We start from the raw sequence: 16,935 nt of genomic DNA on the forward strand, positions 1-16,935 counted from the left end.
CCCCACGGCCTCTTCACCTCACGAAGGTCATGCATGTAACACAATGAGAACAAATACTAAGATACACACCACGAGGCTGGTACCCTGTCTGCAAGATGGGATGCCAAGGGCGCAGGGGGGCCGCAGCTGCTGGGCCCCAGGTCTGGGGGGCCTGCACCTTCCCTCTCCCCGGGCCTCCCTGCTTTATCCTCAACCCCCTCTCCTGGCTGGCTCTGTCCTTTTCGGCCTGGCTCTTCCTTCCCCTCTCCCGGTGAGCTGTGTAGGTCAGTACCACCAGCCCATCCCGTCAGCAGAAGCTCCAGGCAGGAGAGAAGGGGATGGAGGGGGAGGAGGGGAGAGGGCAGAACTAAACAAAAAACCCAATAGAACTGAAACTCCAGCCTCAAAGAAACAAACCAGCACTGTGGACTCTTCTACCGATAACCTGGGGGGCCCTTGCTTCCTTCCCCGATCTGCCTGACAGGGAAGAGACCCCAAATCTCCACCCTCCCAGCCCCACCTGGGCAGTGGCCCAGGGTCACATCCCACCTCTGCACACTCCCTCCAAGGAGGGCCTATCGCCATTCCCCGCCTCCCAGAATCTCTGGACAGTCCCGCAGTGTGTACGAGTAGCTTCCAGAACGGGACCAGAGACCCGTGAAGCATTACTGCAGCGGTTTGCTCCCCCCTCTTTCTAAATATGGAGAAACTGTTCAGGCACCAAGATTAAAACAAGCTCGAGTTACATCCTTGGATTGTACCGACACACAGCCTCCCTGTGCCCCTCACATCCCCAGACCGACCTCCCCGTCTCCCTGGCCTCCTTCAAGGCAGCCCAAAGCAGCAATGACATTTAATATTGTATATCTCTCTCTTGATATATATATATATGTATATCTATATATATTTGTCTATCCTATATACACATAGGATTTTAATGCTTTGAATGAGTCAAGGAGCCTGAACAGGGAAAGACAGCCTATGGGTAAGGGATCAGGGTCACAGGTGGAGGGGACGCTGAATCATCATACACATCCCAAGCCAGAGGCCTTTCGTGATGCAGGGTAAAGCAACAGCAAGTGGCGTTGTTAGCAGTACCACAGCTAAAGGCAGCGAGGTGGCCAAGGGGCAGCAAGAAGCGGGGGGCATAAAAACACACAGGTCTCACTGCCCCCCAGCTCCTGGGCTCCCAAACATCTTTGGGATGTTTCTTTCACTCCAGATACACCCCGAGAGAGCCTCCAGGGAACATATCCCCACACCATCACTCCGAACCAGAGCCCCAGGGTGAGCAGGACTCGGTTGGCCCCACTCATCTGGCCTCCTTGGGTTCAGAATCCTCGGGGATCTAGGGACAAGTTCAGGGAAGAGCACAGGGAACTCTTTTCAGGGCATCTGAGTCTCCCTGGGGGACTACAGACCCCCCACCCCTGCCCGCTCCCTACCACTGGCTGGCTACCACTGGCTGGCTACTGGGATCTGTAATAGGCTGAGGGTTGTTGGGGGGAGGGGCGGTTCGGGGCAGGCAGTGTGGATCCAAGGCCGCCACCCCAGACCACAACATGCTGCACGAGTGAACACAAGCGCACACAGAAAGCACACGCACGCACACGCAGGCCAAGGGATTTTTCTCGGTGGTGGTGGGTTTTTTTTTTTTTTTTCTTTTTCTTATTTCCTCTTCACATTACAAAAGGAACGGGCTAGATCCTGCAGCACGGACGGAGGGACTAACAAATATTACAAAAATATTACAATTTGTAAATACGAGCTCAACCTCTCCGTTTTCCAGAGCAGGGGCAGGGGCCCGGGGGGGCAGAGTGAGAGAGAGGTGTCAACGCCTTGTTTGGAATAGTTTGACCCGACCCCCACACCTTTCCTTCTCCACCAAAGTTAAATGACATCTTGCTTCTAAAATACTGTTTTCTGGGATTAACAGCTCCCCTGAGGGTTGGCTCGCCCCATCCCCATCTCCTCTCGGGCAATAGTGCATAAGGGCTTCCCATAGCCTGCCCCTCCCACAATGACTTCAGTCCTCCTGCGATAAACACCGCACTCTCCAGACAGAGTTCAAGTCCAACTTTTCAAACTCTTCCTTTCCAAAGCACTATGTCATTATTGGAATTGGAAGACAGGCCCCTCCCTACCCTAGTTTTCTAACCTCAATTCCACAGGCTAGTGACACGATCCCCCACCCTGCCGCCCCCATCTGCACCCCACCCCCCAAATGCACACTTTTTAAGGCCTTCAGATTTTGTGGATGAGATTGAAGGGGAGGGTGGGGGGCAAGGACACAGGTGAGGGAATGACAGTAGCAACCATCCCTCCAACTTCCTTCTGTCCCTCACAACCCTGCCCCCCTCAACAGGAGTCCCCCAAACCACTTAGTCGCAAACCTCAGAGAGAACTTTCAGGAAGGAAAGAAACAACGAAGAGCAAACACCTGCAAACACAAACACAGCGGGAGAAGCCCACCCCAGACTGAGCCCACATAGCCGAAGACTGCTTTCCCAGGGGCTCAGGGGCTGAGGGGCAGCAGCACGGGGCGGGGGGGGTGCAAAGGAACCAAAGGACAACTGGACGAACGTAAGAGGTAGCTTGTGGGGAAAAAAATGACACCTTTGCCCCAGCACAACGCAACACAACACGACCCAGCCTGGGCCAGGCCCCAACCCACGCGCGCACACACACAAATAAGACAAAATTTGGCAATTTGGGTGGGGGCGGGGGTGGGGTCACAGCGTGGCAAGGATCTAAATAGAGGCCCCCCCCAAACTGAATGACTCAGGACCTTGAACGAAAGGTGGGGTTTCCCCCTAGAATACTTTAGGCTGAACTGGCCCAGGTGCAGGTGGCTTGAGCCCCTTGGGCACAGCCCACAGTGACTCCCGAGGACCTCTGTGGGGACAGTGTGACCCCAAGATAACATCCCCTCCACCTACCTTCTGAGGATTGTGGGTCCTCAGCTCCTTCTGGGCTGCCCCTGCCCCCTGGGGGTATCGGGGCGGCCAGTGTCTGGGGGATGGGATAGTCTATAGACTATCCCCATGGGATAGTCATGGGGGCCAGCTGAAGTTGATAAAAACCCAACACAAGAAATAAAAGACCCTCCTATCCTACCAAGACCCAACCCCCCAAAAAGAGGGGGGAGGGAGGTGGGTGTGTTAAAAGCTTATGAGGTCACAAAAAACTGAGGTAATTCAAGTACAATGTGCTGACAGGGGACACAGACAAGAAGCCACACACAACACGAGGCCAAAGCGCTTTCAATTGCAAGCACCCCTTCCTCCTCTGTGACGGAGGGCCTGTGAGTCGGGAACCCTGGGCCCCTCTCTGGGCCTGGGCTTGCCCACTGAGCATCAAGGCCTGGGGGCCCCCATGCTGCCTCAATGACCCCTCTACTGGCCAGCTGGCTGTACCCCTGAGCCAGTGGGGAGCCCTGGGTTCCAGGCTTGGGCCTGTCCAGCGAGTGGCAGCCCTCGTTCCCTTGGACCATCAGCTGTCAACGAACCCTTTCCTGAGGGGCTGAGGCATGGATGTAGCCCCGGTGTTCGGTGGGGCTACCGGATACAGAGTTCCAATGCTTCCTCTCCATCTGGGGAGCAGAGGCAGCCCCCCCCCCCCCCCCACCCTGCTCAGGACGAGGGTGGGCTGGGAGGGAAGGCAGTTCTCGCCCTTTGTCTTGTGTTCTCGGAAAGCTCCTGACGGGCTGGGAGCCCCTCCCCGGGGGACATGGGTGACTGGAGGCAGGCCAAGGCCAGCAGCATGGAGCCAGGGGAGGGGGCAAGAGGGAAGGCGCAGGGCCGGCAAAAGGGCAGGAAGCAGCAGATGAGTGAGTCCTGGGGAGGGAAAAAGAGACCGCCCCCATCGGTCTGCTCCAGCAAACTAGAGCTGCTATCTTCACGACAGCCAGGCCTCAGCCCAGGCACCCCTGCACCGGGCCTGCTTCTCCCCTGCGGGCCTCCAACCTCGAAGGAGCCCCCGGGAGGGGTGGGCAGGCCTAGGCTCAGCCTCGCCCTGGGCCTGAAGGGAGGGTCTGGGTAGAGGGAGGAGAACAACCCGCTGTCAGAAGCGAACAAAACCAACCCCCACCCACCCGTCCACCCACCCAAGAAGCTCAGGCAGCCTTCCAGCGGGGAAAGGAGGGAGTGGAGGCCCTGGGCCGGAGCAGCGCCCAGGCATCCGCCATGGGAGCCCTAGGGACAAGCCAAGGCCAAACAGCTATCAGGTTTCCTGTCTCTCTCTCTCTCTCTCTCTCTCTTTTTGTTTTTCTTGCACAGTCCTTCCTCCACGTTGCTCTAGTTCTCTCCCTGCTGCCCCCCCCCACCCCCACCCTGCGGCGGGCCGGCTTCACACGTAGCACAGGTACAGGTAGGTCTTCTCTATCCTCCAGTCGGGCGGTATCTCCTCGGGCTTGTGGCCCTTCATGTGCTTCTGCATGGAGGAGAGGCTGGGGCAGTACTCGGTACAGATGGTGCACTGGTAGGGCGAGGCGCCGTTGTGCGTCCGCAGGTGCTTGATCATGGCCGAGTAGTCCCGGGAGCGCTGGTGACACAGTTTACACTCGAAGGGCTTCTCACCTGGGGGGGGAGGGAACAGGTCAAGCGGGTTGGCAGGGCCTCTCCGGGAGGTGGTCTCTGCCCTTCATCCCCGGCTGGTTGGAGGGTCGCGCTCTTGCTCAAGGTGGGTGCCCTCCTTGAGAAGCCTGTCTAGGGTGAGGGGACATCATCCCACAGGGGCGTCACCAGCCACCCTGGGTCACTGGCGGGGGCGACTGGAAGCGACGCAGGGGCACCCCAGAGCAGCGCCCACCAACTCAGATGGCTGCACGGAGTAGCCAGGAGCCGAGGGAGGGCTTGTTGGGCACACGCCCAGCCTATCCCCATGTTACTGTCTTCCTCACTCCCTCGAACCCTGGGCTTCACAGCAGCTGCATTTGTACAAGCAGGACACTGGGATTTTGTCCTCCTCAGTGCCTCTGGGTAAACTCGAACCCCTGACCTCTTGAGTTAGCAGCTGAGCCCCTGAGTAGCTCGCAGCACCCGCGCGCCCCCCCCCCCCAGAGCTTCCGAAGTCTCCCCAAGACACAGCCTAGTCCCTTTCAAGAAAGGAAAGGGCTGTCTTTGGAGCAAGGGCCCCTTTGGAGACGGCTCCTCAGACCACAGAGCCCTTCAGGGGAGCAGGGGACTGAGGTTCCAGAGTGCAGCTCTAGGGTGGGAGTGGGGGAGCCCAGTTCATCTCCACCCAGCAGCCTCTGGGGACGCCCCGTCTTTGGCGCCGTGGCTCTCCAGCCTGCACTAGACACTTGCCCGCCCTCTGTGGCTCACAGGCAGAGTGGGGTGACGGAAAACTTGGGAGTGGGCAGCCACACCCCCACCGACAGCTGCCCCGCGCCCCGCCCCCCCGCCCCCCGCCCCACTCTGTTAGAGCTGAGCAGAGCATGTGAGGGAACCTTGTTTCGATACAGTAATTAACTGGCCGCCTTCTCGCTATCGATACTCCTCCGTGCAGAGGCCCCAGCAAATAATGAAGTAATGAACAGTCAAAGTGATCTGACTATCGACCGGCTATTTACAATAGTCACTGCCGATGCATTTAATGATCCGCCTGCCGGGCCACAGCCCCAGCAAGGGACGAAGGCAACCCCGGGGCTCTGGGAAACCCTCCCAGTCACTCGAGTTGTCAGCAGTGAAGACCCGGCCTTCTCCCGAGGCTCGAGGCTGGGGGCCGGGACACACAGCGAAGGCAACATGCCCCTCTGCCCCCTCCGCCAGAGACCCAGCCAGTAGGGCATGTCCTCCTCTGGACAGACAGCTGTCTCCCCTGTCAGAGGGGGCTATCTGGCTCGTCGGGTCCCACTCTGAATCTCCCCCTAGTGTACCTGCTGAGGGCAACATGGAATGACGGCTCCCCGCCCCACCAAGTCCAGATTTGCAGCACGGACCACTTGACCTGCTGTAAACACTTCCACTGTGGTTGCCGTTAAGCAACGAACGTGATAGCACTTAACTGAGAGGCTCCCCCAAGCCCCTAATTCTGCCCTAGGTCTCTGGACCTCTCCCACCGCGGGGAGACAGTTGTGCATGTTGCTGCGTCTCCTGTCTTTCTCGTAGGGGAGGGTGGGAAGGGTACAACCGTGTACCCAGAGGGGGTTAGGAACTATATCGGCTTGTCTCCCCCCAGGGCTGGGCTTGACTACAATGCGCCCAAGGGACCCCTTCTTTCTTACTCTAACCCTCAGACGATGCGAAGACATGCACGTTCAGCCAATCAGGCCTGCGAGACTCAAGTTCAGGGCTCACAAATCGACATCATCTTGCATATCGGCTGCCTGGAGGCCTATGGGCCTTCCGAGGCACGGATGGTGGCCCTCATTCCACCAGACTAACCTTTAAGGCAGTGGTTCTCAACCTGTGGGTCGAGACCCCTTTGGGGGTCCAAGGACCCTTTCACAGGGGTCACCAGATTCCTAACAGTAGCAAAGCGAAAGGGTCGCAGCATGAGGAAGGTTGAGAACCTTCAGAAAACCTGCTTCACCCTTGGCTTGGCCTCAGACCATCCCCTGGGAAGCCGCCTACACCCCACCCCTCCTGTGCCCAAGGCAGGTGGCCCCCACACCTGTGTGCACCCTGTAGTGCGTCTCCAGCTGGTGCTTGAGGCTGAACTTCTTGCCACAGCCGTTGCACTCGTAGGGCTTCTCGCCCGTGTGGATGCGCTTGTGGCTCTTGAGTGTGCTCTCGTCCCGGAAGCAGCTGCCGCAGAACTCACACTCGTACGGGTGGTCGCCTGCGGAGACAGGGGCCAGGGTCAGGTCCTCGCTCTCCCGGGGCCTCTTCCCAGGTTGTGTTCAGCGACCAGCGGCACCCACCGCCTCCAGAGACCACTTCGGGTGCCTGATGCCACCCAGCACCACAGCATGAACAGGAAGTACATGCTGACTGAGGCCCAGCCCCACGGGCCTGGAAGAGGAGGGCCCACCGGTTTGCGAGAAGAACAGCAGAGCCCCGGAGCAGAGCCCCCCAGGGCAGAGCAGACAGCTTCTCCTGCTGCCTCCTCATCTCTTCCTCTAGGTCAGCAGGTCTCAACCCATGGGTCTTGACCCCTTTGGGGGTCAAACGACCCTTTCACAGGGGTCGCCCGATTCATCAGTAGCAAAATGACACTTAAGAAGTAGCAACGAAAATAATTTTATGGTTGGCAGGGGTCACCACAACATGAGGCACTGTTTTAAAGGATGGCAGCATTAGAAAGGTTGAGAACCACTGCTCTAGGTCAAGGGCAAAAGCGGCAAGCCCCACACCCCTGCTCCTGCAAAATCCATGCAACCTGGGGTGCTTCTCATCCCCCTAGACACTTTCTGACTGCTGTCACCACCACAACTTTGCACAGCTAGTCCCTCTACTTGCTCTCCCTGGCCAACTCCTATTCATCCTTCAGGGCCCAGATCAAACATCTCCCCGAGCTGGGAACTTTCCTTTAGACTCCTAGGCAAAATGAGTGGCCTCTTCCTTCCCTATCCCTTTGTTCTTTGTCTATCACTGGCACCCTTCTGGTGACACAGAGAGCCCCAGTGGCAGAGTGAGATAAGCACTGACCTGCTAGCCACAAGGCCAACAGTTCAAATCCATTAGCTCCAAGGACAAAGATAAGGCAGTCTATTCCCATAAAGATTCAGCGTCTCAGAAACCCCAAGAAGCAGCCCTATGTCCTATAGGGTGTCAGGAGTCCACATGGACTTGCCGGCAGTGGGTTTGATCTTGTAAAGTCCCAAACTCACTGCCATCAGTTGATGCCAACTCATGGTGACCCGATAGGGCAGGAAGAAGAACTGCCCTTGTGGGGTTCCAAGGCTGTAACCCTTCCCTGGAATTTAAAGCCTCCTCTTTCTCCCACAGAGGGGTTGGTGGTTTTGAACTACGGAACTTGCAGTTAGCAGCCCAATGAGTAACCACTAAGCCACCGGGGGCCCCATACCTGTTGAATGCTTCGCTACAGTGCCAAGAACTCCACATGGGCCCCCCACCCGCTCACATGGGACACTCACATCCCTCCCATTTTACGGAGAAGAAAATGTGACATCATCCCTTGGGTCCAAGAGCCAGGAAGCGGCTGTGATAGGCCCGCAGCATCTGGACACTGAACGCCCACCTCCTGTGAGGAGCCCCGGTGAGGTGGTGATCCCACGGTAGGCTGTGATCTACAAGGTGAACTGTTCAAAACCACCCACCGTGATTTCTACGCCTGTAAAGAGCGACCGTCTCAGAAACCCACAGGGACAGGTCCACCCAGTCCTACAGGCTCGCTACGCCAGGATTGACTCGCTGGCAGTGAGTTTGGTTCATGAGCAGGCTGCATGGCGGCTATATTGACATCCACCGAGGCCCTAGGATGGAGACACCTCAAGGGTACCAACTGACCCCATGCAGCCCTGTGTCCAGGCTGCTGCCACAGGGATGACGCATGGCCGGGACTCGGGAAAGGCCCGGCATATGAAGTGTAAAGAACTAAGAAGACCAAGCTCCAGTCCGAGTCCAGCACCCATCTCCACGGCTGCTCTCACACGCCGTGGGGAGGGAGAAGTTGAGGTGCGAGGGATTAGCCATCTCGTGCTTTGTGCCCAAAGTGGGGGGACTCTGGGGGCTGAAAGGTGGGGACTTCGAATACTTATTTATTACAGGAGTGAAGGCACCGACAATAAAGATAGATTGATCACCCCAGACTCTGTTCATGAATATTTAAATATCGCTGATTCGTCTTGTCACTGTAATTACAATTTCTCTGGGCTGCATCTCCAACCACCACAGTTTATGGTAAAGAATGGCCCACTGTATTTCACTTGTCCCTCTGCAGATGTGCGGGGCTGCCACCCATGTAATGTTCTCTGCATTTCATACATTTTCTTCAGCTGCTGAAGGTTTAAGTCATCCACAATGACCTACGTTTTTTCATTATCCCCATGTCAAACTGCGCTCGTGCCTGGGCATAAATTGTCCTTCTCGTTATAGACTCGCATGCCTCTGCCTTCACTTCCTCTCTAAAATGATATTTTACTCGCTCCCCTCCCCAGGCTGCTCACCAAACCCCAGCCCCGGCCAAACGCAGGCCCCTCGACCCACATAAATCCTCATCTCCTCTGATGGCTGGGAGGGTTTTTAAGGCTCTGTGGGGAGTGGATGCTGGGGTCTGCTCACAGTCTGGTGCTCTTCTGGGCGGAAGATTTGCAGGAAGCGTGGAGTGTGTGTGTGGGGGGGGGCGTGGAAGGGGAGGCATGAGCACTGGAATGGATGGGATGGGAGAGGCTTGACACCAGGTCCCCCCATTCTAGCGGGCACTGTTCTGAGGGTATACATGGCCAGGACACTCCTAGGAGGTGTGCATGGACTCAGAGGTTTGCTGTGCTGGGACAGAAGTGTCTCTCTTGGGGGTTGGTCGGCAGTGGTCTTTATGGGAGCAGATGGTTCAGCCTTTCTCCCGTGGGGCAGCTGAGGGAGTTCAAACCAGTCACCTTTCTGTTGTCAGCCGGACGTTCTACTAACCCTTGCGCCATGCCACCAGGGCTCCTGTGGCAGGTGGGCGGGAACTGGACCCACAGGTTTTTAGGCTGGGAAAACCAGGATCGACCTGGCCTCTCACTGCCAGGGCGCAGCAGACGGCGGGTGGCCAGTCCCCCCTGCCTCATCGAACCCAACGGGAGGAGCGGCCAACACAGACCCTGGCCCGAATCTGTGGTGTGTCCCAGGTCTCGGGGATTAGCCTGTGCACACACATGCGCGTGTGTGTGTGTGTGTGTGTGTGTGTGTGTGTGTGTGTGTGTGTGTGTACACCCAGCCCCCTGCCTGACATCCAAACCCACCCTCCCTCCCTGGATCAGCAATGATTACGACTTTAATCAAGGATTCGGTATCCTCATTAAGAGCTAAATAAATAAATAAAGCCAGGGCCACGTGAGACTTCAGCAGGAGCCGGTAATTAAAACGTACGCCATCGCCAGCAGCCACCAGGCCGATGCCTTTGGCCTCTAGAGGCGGCCCTCCCTGGCTCCCACTGCCCCGGGGAAGTTTAAGACACAGAGGGTTACAGAGAGAGGGGTTGGTTTGATCCGATGTGTTTTATTTTTATGAATTTAATTGTGAAGTGGATTGCTGGTCTCTAGAGTCAGCCCAGGGAGAACAGCAGGAAGGAGTAGCAGGAGGACACACACCGAGGCTGGGTGGGGTGCTTTCTGGAGCATGGAGAACACCTGGCCTGGAACCCTCACCCGGAGAGTTAATCACGCCAGAGTCCCCTTCTTGTACACAAACCTGGCTGCAGACCTCAAAATCCAATTTGTGCTATGTTGATTAACTCTGTAGCCTTCTTAATGAGCTTGACATTAAGTGCAGGACCAACGAGACTAATTAGAGCCCCCTCCGGCCTGAACAGTGCACCTGGGACCCCTGGTGGTCCATCCTTACCTGGTGGCTTCCCGGGAACTGGCCATAGCTGGCACTGGCGTGGTCATCCCTGTCCGAGGGCTCCTGGGCCAGTCTTCCCACTCCCTCCCTTCAGCACAGCTGAGAGTTTATTATATGACAAGCTGTGTGAATCCAGGATCTATCAATGCCAAGAGCTCGGCTGGACTAACCTACCAAACACAGCTGCTGATGCTAAACATCCAGGCCCAGCAGCAAATGGGGCAGGAACAACGGAATATTGATGAGGCATTGTGTGTGTGTGTGTGTGTGTGTGTGTGTGTGTGTGTGTGTGTGTGTGTAGTTGTTTGTGCATGGCCTGGGGACAGATTGTGTGCACTGGGCCTTGCTGGCATGAAAATGATGGGTGTTTGCATGTGTGCTTGGGCAGGGCACGTGCTCTGTGTTTCTTGGGTTAAGCAAGGGAAATAGCCCTCCCCAGAGACTGCAGACCCTGTGGGCACATGGGTACCAGATAGATGAGTGAATCCTGAGTGGGTGGGATGGGTAGAGCAGGAGTGGCCTGGGGATCACCTAAGCCTGAAGTGGCTGCAAGGTGACTAGCCACCTTTCCTGTGCTGACCGTAGGGACCCCAGAGAGGTAGCAGTAGGGAGGCACGGGTACCTGCAGGGGATACTTGCACGGGCACTCTGCAGGGAGACCTTGTCCGCGGCCTTCCTCCTTAACTCTCCTAGGACCTCCAGCTCCCTGTCCTCAGCCATTCTGAGTAACTCTAAGGCCTGGTGAGGTGGAGGCAGCATGTCCCTCTGAATGGAGAGGCCCAGGGAGATCCCAGCCAATCCGCAAGGCGAGGAGGCCTCCCACCGCCAGGCCAGACTATGTATCCATGGCAAACTTCAAACAGAGCATCAGAAAACCCGGGTGTTGCCTCTGTGTCCTCTCTAACTCCTCCAGAGGAGACGCATGCTCCCCAGGAAATCCCACAGCGGACTGCTTGAAAGGAGACCACTGGGACTTCCTTCTGAGGGGCTTGGACCTCCAACCTTCTGATCACCAGGTGAGCACACAAAATGCCTGTGCCCCATCCATGGCACAGGAAAACCGCTCTTGCGCAGCTGTCTGCCACCCGCCTGGGCGTGTCCTGCACCCTTGGGCCTGCAGCCGGGAGAAGACGGGTTTGCTGCTCTCCTGCTCCAGCAGACACGCAGCACGCACACTGCTCCCTCTGCAGGGACACAGTCTGACCACGCCCCTCGATCATTTGGCACTGGCTGAGCAGGAACAGGGGCGATGGTCTGTGTGCTTGTGGAAACACCCTCATTGCCTGCTGAAGCTCAGGCAGAGTAAACGAGTGCACATCGGTGCACAGTGACAGGGACGCCGGGTCCATGTCTCCCCAGGGGCCAGCAAACGGGCACCTGAGAGGCCGCCTTCAGGACAGCAAGCCAGGAGGCAGCGGAGCTGGAGTGGAGGGGGTCCAGGTGGGAAAAGTTAGAGACCTAGCAGGGCAGTTTTCCTCTACAGGGGTTTGGGTCCTCCTGAATCAGAAACTCCCTGGAATACTTAATGTTAATGTTGAGTCTGGAACCCCACCCAGGAATGGTCCTCAATCAGTGTGTACATTATTACATATTTGTTTTTTGCATAAAAGGCAAACATCTGCATGCTCAACGAGCATCCTCTCTGCCGCATACAGAGAGAGGGAGGGGCAGTGGTGGCCGGGGCGGGGCCCCCGGGAGGGACTCTCCCCACTCACTCTGAGATACAGGGAGCCCCTCTGTGTCCACCGCCCCGCCCCTCCCTGTGTCCAGGTCGGAGTACAGACCCACCCACCTGCGGGCGTGGCCTACGCGCAGACCCACCCACCTATGGGCGCGGCCCATGCGCAGACCCACCCACCTGCGGGCGTGGCCTATGCGCAGACACACCCACCTGTGGGCGTGACCCCATGCGCAGACCCACCCGCCTGTGGGCGTGGCCTACCTGTGTGGGAGCGCAGGTGGCGTTTGAGGGCCGTGTGGCTGGGGAAGGTGCGGTTGCACTCGCTGCAGATGTAGCTGCGCACGCCGGCGTGGACCTCCATGTGCTGCTGCAGCGCACTCTGCGCCTGGAACCGCTTCCCGCACAGCAGACAGAAGACGGCCATGTCTGTGCCTGCGGAGACACGGGAGGGAGGGGAAGGTGAGCGGCCGGATGGGGGACACGCCCGCCAGGCCTTGCCCCTTGGGGCCAGTGCAGCCCATGCCGGGTGGCTGGCTGAGCGCCTGGCACGTGCCAGCCGCACAGGCTTCGTGATGGCCGTGATGCAGAGGGAAGCAAGCCTGAGGGGGAGAGGGGCGGCGGGCAGGAGACACATCTCCACAGCCAGGGTGCGTGTGCGGTGGAGACACGCACCACAGGAGAGGAGGCAGGGCGCTGAACGGGTGGGTGAGGGCGGCGGGCCTGTGAGAAATTAGTCACGGAGACTGCTCCAACTCGACGATCGTCCAAAGCAGGGCAACTAGAGGGCACGGCACAGAGACGCCCACAGGCTGGCCCAGGGTTCCCCAAGTGGCCAGGTGGGAATTGGAACCCAGCCAGCCTCCAGCGGAACTGGTTCCTGCCCTCTGGTTGCTCGCTGCCACCCAGGCGGGCCCTGCGCTGGGCACCCAAGTCGATGCACATGGAGCTGACTGCTGCCTGGTCCCACACTTTATGCCCAGGGCCAGACCTTATGACCCACCGGGTTTGCACTGCCTGCTTCTCAGGGGTCAATTACCAGGTCTTTCTTCCGAGTTGGCCTGAGCCTGGCAGCTCTGCTGAAACCTGTCAGCACCTCAGCAACGGGTTCTCCTCCACTGGCCAGGTAGGAGAGGTGCTGGCTGTGAGCCTTGTACCCTGACCACTGCCCATTCTCAGCCACTTCTTCACTCATTTCGAGCATGGATCTTAATGACATTCATTCAGCAAGCACGGCTTCAGTGCCTTCTACAAAGCAGGGCTGCACGGAGTCGGACGCCTCTCAACAGTCATCGGTCGTGGTTTTTACATCTTTCTCCCTTAGCAGGGCTCTCACCATCATAGAGCTCGACCCATGGGGAGGCCTGGAAAGTTCCCGCTCTCTTCCCAAATGTTCCCCAGCACCCAGAGAGGGCACTCCGGAAGGTGAAGCCATCTGATGTGCCCGAAGAAGCAGACAGGGGCCAGGCTTAAAGCCATGTTGCAAGCTCCATGTTTTATTGTAAGGCTAGTGGACAACTGTTAAAGGAGATTAAGTTGATGAGATGCTCATTTAATTGTGTCTGGTCGGTCCCTGTACTGAACAGAAGCATGGCTACCCACCCAAACCACAAGCAAATCTACCACCCTCAGGTTGCTCTGCGGGGTGGCTGGGCTGTCAATTTCGATGGGAGCAGACCACCTGTAAGGCAGGTAGTAGGTCTGAACCACAAACCTATGGTTAGCAGCCCTGCGCCTAAACCAGAGTGCCAGTAGGACTCCTTCAGGACCCTACAGAGATAAGCTGCCGTTTTCTGCCCATCATCAAGCCCCTTCCCACGTTTACCCTGGCATCCTGGCCTTCCCGGCTACAGAACCAGGGAAATGTCTACACTCTTCTTTGTCTGAGCCCACCCGGTTGCCCGATGCCCACCATTCTGGATGACGTTTCCTTAAGTATGTTAGCTCATCTGCAAGCCCATCAGCACGCTCCCTTAGTGGCATCTGGACAATATCCCCGGGGTTGGCCTGGTCTCACTGTCCCCCGTTTCCAGGACACACAAAAGAAAAGCGGTAAAGGACCGAGCCTGCCAACCCCTCCCATAGTGGAGGGGGCAAGGCTTCTTCTGCATTCGACTTTCCACTCCAGGTTCATGGAATCAGAATCTAAGTGTCAAAAAAGACCTCTGGGTGATTCTTTGAGACCCCCATCTTATGGATGTACACATAGGAACCACGTGGGCAGGGGAGGGGCAGCTCTTGTTAAAATGCTGATTCCCATTCAGTATCTCTAGGGTGAAAATGCAATTTCTCAGCAAGGGGGCCAAGCAGAAAGAGTTGATTGGAACCCCGCAGGGAGGGAGGGAGGGGCGGGCCATTGGAGTCAGGGGCCTTCAGGTGATTGGCGAGGGTGGAGAGAAGGAAGAGCAAGAACACCTGAGTGGCTCCCCAGTCCATCGGCAGACAGAGCAGCGGGAAGGTTTGGCTCTCTCTGGCTCCATCCTATTCACAGAGGGGCTAGGGCAGATTAGCTCCCCCATAGTTAGTCTCAGAAACCCACAGGGGCGGGTCATTGTGGGTCAGCATCCACTCGATGGCAGTGAGTTTGGCTTTGGTTTGAGTGGAAGAGCCTGGTTAGCACTTTGGGTAAGTATTGGATTGGACTGATAACTGCAAGGTTGTCTGTTCAAACCCACTAGCCTCTCCATGGGAGAAAGATGAAGCGATCCGCTCCCGTAAAGAGTTAAAGCCGTGGAACCCTAGACAGGGTCAGTATGTGTTGGAATCGACTTGATGGCAATGCGTTAGGTGGCTAGTGGGAAGAGAGCTGCCACTCCTTGACCCCTCTCTCCCTGCTGGACACTCGGGGGTGTGGACACTAGCAGTCATGCCCATCCAACCTGCCCTTACTGGCAGCATCCAGGTCCCGGGAAAGTGCCGGAGCAGGAGGAGCCTGAGCCAGCACTGGGCTTTGCTCCTCGCCCCCAAAGACCAGGAGGGATGGGAACTGATGAACAAGGATGGTGTGGGCCGCTGTATCTCATTTAAAACCCATAGCCCGATGGGGCAGGTATTGAGGTTGGGATTCTGAGCCTCCTCTTCCAAACTGGGAATGAAATAGGAGATTGACTAACTTGCCTAAGGTCATAGCTGGAAACGGGCAGAGATAGGATTTGAAAACATCTGGTGTCGTGGGTTACACGTTGGGTGGTCAACCACAAGGTCAGCAGTTTGAAACCACCAGCCACTCCATGGGAGAAAGATGAGGCTTTCTACTCCCATGAGAGTTACAGTCTTGGAAACCCGCAGAGCCAGTGTCACTCTGTCTTACAGGGTCGCTGAGTTGGAATCGACTGCTGACAGTGAGCTGAGTATTTTTTAGGCTTGACCGATTTCAGAAACCTACTTTCACCTCTAGACCCATTTCCGCCTCTGGGCCTGGCCACCTGCCTCTCTGGCCTTCCCCTAAATGAGCCGCTTACAGCCGAGGCCTTTGGGGTACGAGCATGGAGTCCCAGCAGCTTCAGATACACCACTGTGTGCAGGGCCTGCTCCACAGTGGCTAGTGAACTCGAGGCAGAAACGGAGTCACAAGGCAAGGCTCTGTGAAGTCTTTCAACCCTGCTGGGGACCCCAGGATCTCTTGGACTCCACTGACAGAGGGGAATCCCTGGCTGGGTGGTATGCCAGGAAGAAGCTGAGCCTGGGACTGACAGGGAGTCCCTTGATGCCCAGTCCAACCGGGCCAGTACACACCGAGGCAGAGTCCACCTGTAACATGTTCTGTGACACGCAGTTCCTGCACCCTCTCTGCTAGCCCTGATCCCACAGAGAGACCTGGCCTGAAGTCAGTAAGATGGAGCAGGATTCCCTGTGAGAGATAAGGTTTCTTCTTCAGTGAGTTTGCAATCAAAGCAGAGTTAGAGCTTGGTTGAAAGGGAACATGAATGACAGCCCCTGGGACACCACAAGTCCCCAAACCAAGCTCAGTGGGGCCCAAGGCCCGGGCCACCTAGTGGGGCTACCCAGTGGGGCAAGATGCCCACAGAGTTCTGCCTGGTACTGAGGGCCCCTAGAAGCTGCCTTGCTATGACCTGCCTCCCTGGTTCATCAGGGAGCTGGATCTGAATCCCGCAGGATGCTCTGACCGACGCTCACTCTGCCAAGTCACTGAACCCCATGAGGTGTATGCACTGTGTTGGGCGGCATGCAGGGTGCTGGGCTCACCCACATAAGTGTGATCCCAGTCTGAGCACAGGGAAGAGTCCCCACTAAGCAGAGGACAGGGTGGGAGACTCTGGCTTCAGGGAGGATTTTGAGCCAGGCTTTGAGAAATGACGAGAACTTGAGGACTGGGGGATAGGGTGCATGGGCCAACCTGAGAACCATGATGAGAGAGCCCCAAGGTTGGTGGGGCCGTGAGATGGAGTACAGCCTGGGACACTATGGGCTCAGGTACCTCCAAACCCAAAGCACTGCCCTCAAGTCCCTGCTGATGACCCCTAGCAATCCCATAGGACAGGGGAGCACTGTCCCTGGAGGTTTCTCAGACTGTGGCTCTTTACAGGAGTAGAAAGCCTGATCTTTCTCCCGTGGAGTAGCTGGTGGTTTTGAACAGCTGGCCTTGCAGCCCAATGCATGATCACAACACCACCAAGGTCAGATCTCAGAGATTCCCCTATGTCCGGTGGGGTCTTTAGACCTTATCCTCAGCCATGCATTAGGCTGTTGCTAAAGCCCTTGGGGGTGGGGGGAAGCACAGCATCTTCTAGCTTGTGTCTGAGGGCAATGGCTCCGGTTGTGGCCCAGGGGTGGAATACAGGGACAAGTGGTCTGCGGCAGGATGAG

The 16,935-nt window shown here is 57.1% G+C and overlaps 1 protein-coding gene across 2 annotated transcripts in view; it reads right to left on the reverse strand.

The window, feature by feature from the left end:
- Positions 1-3,621: 3,621 nt before the first annotated feature.
- The window catches only part of ZBTB16 (zinc finger and BTB domain containing 16), a 235,015-nt gene continuing 221,701 nt past the window's right edge, over positions 3,622-16,935 (reverse strand). For both annotated transcript variants that reach the window (XM_045283603.1, XM_004712813.3), the window contains 3 exons: positions 12,373-12,543; positions 6,595-6,762; positions 3,622-4,556 (listed from right to left, as the gene is read on the reverse strand). In XM_045283603.1, the coding sequence (XP_045139538.1) occupies positions 4,327-4,556; positions 6,595-6,762; positions 12,373-12,543 (569 nt within the window). In that variant the 3' untranslated portion in view covers positions 3,622-4,326. The remainder of the gene's footprint in view (positions 4,557-6,594; positions 6,763-12,372; positions 12,544-16,935) is intronic.

Source organism: Echinops telfairi, unplaced genomic scaffold (genome assembly GCF_000313985.2).
Source record: "Echinops telfairi isolate 266 unplaced genomic scaffold, ASM31398v2 ScPeMD7_7463;HRSCAF=8501, whole genome shotgun sequence".
Classification (NCBI taxonomy): domain Eukaryota; kingdom Metazoa; phylum Chordata; class Mammalia; order Afrosoricida; family Tenrecidae; genus Echinops; species Echinops telfairi.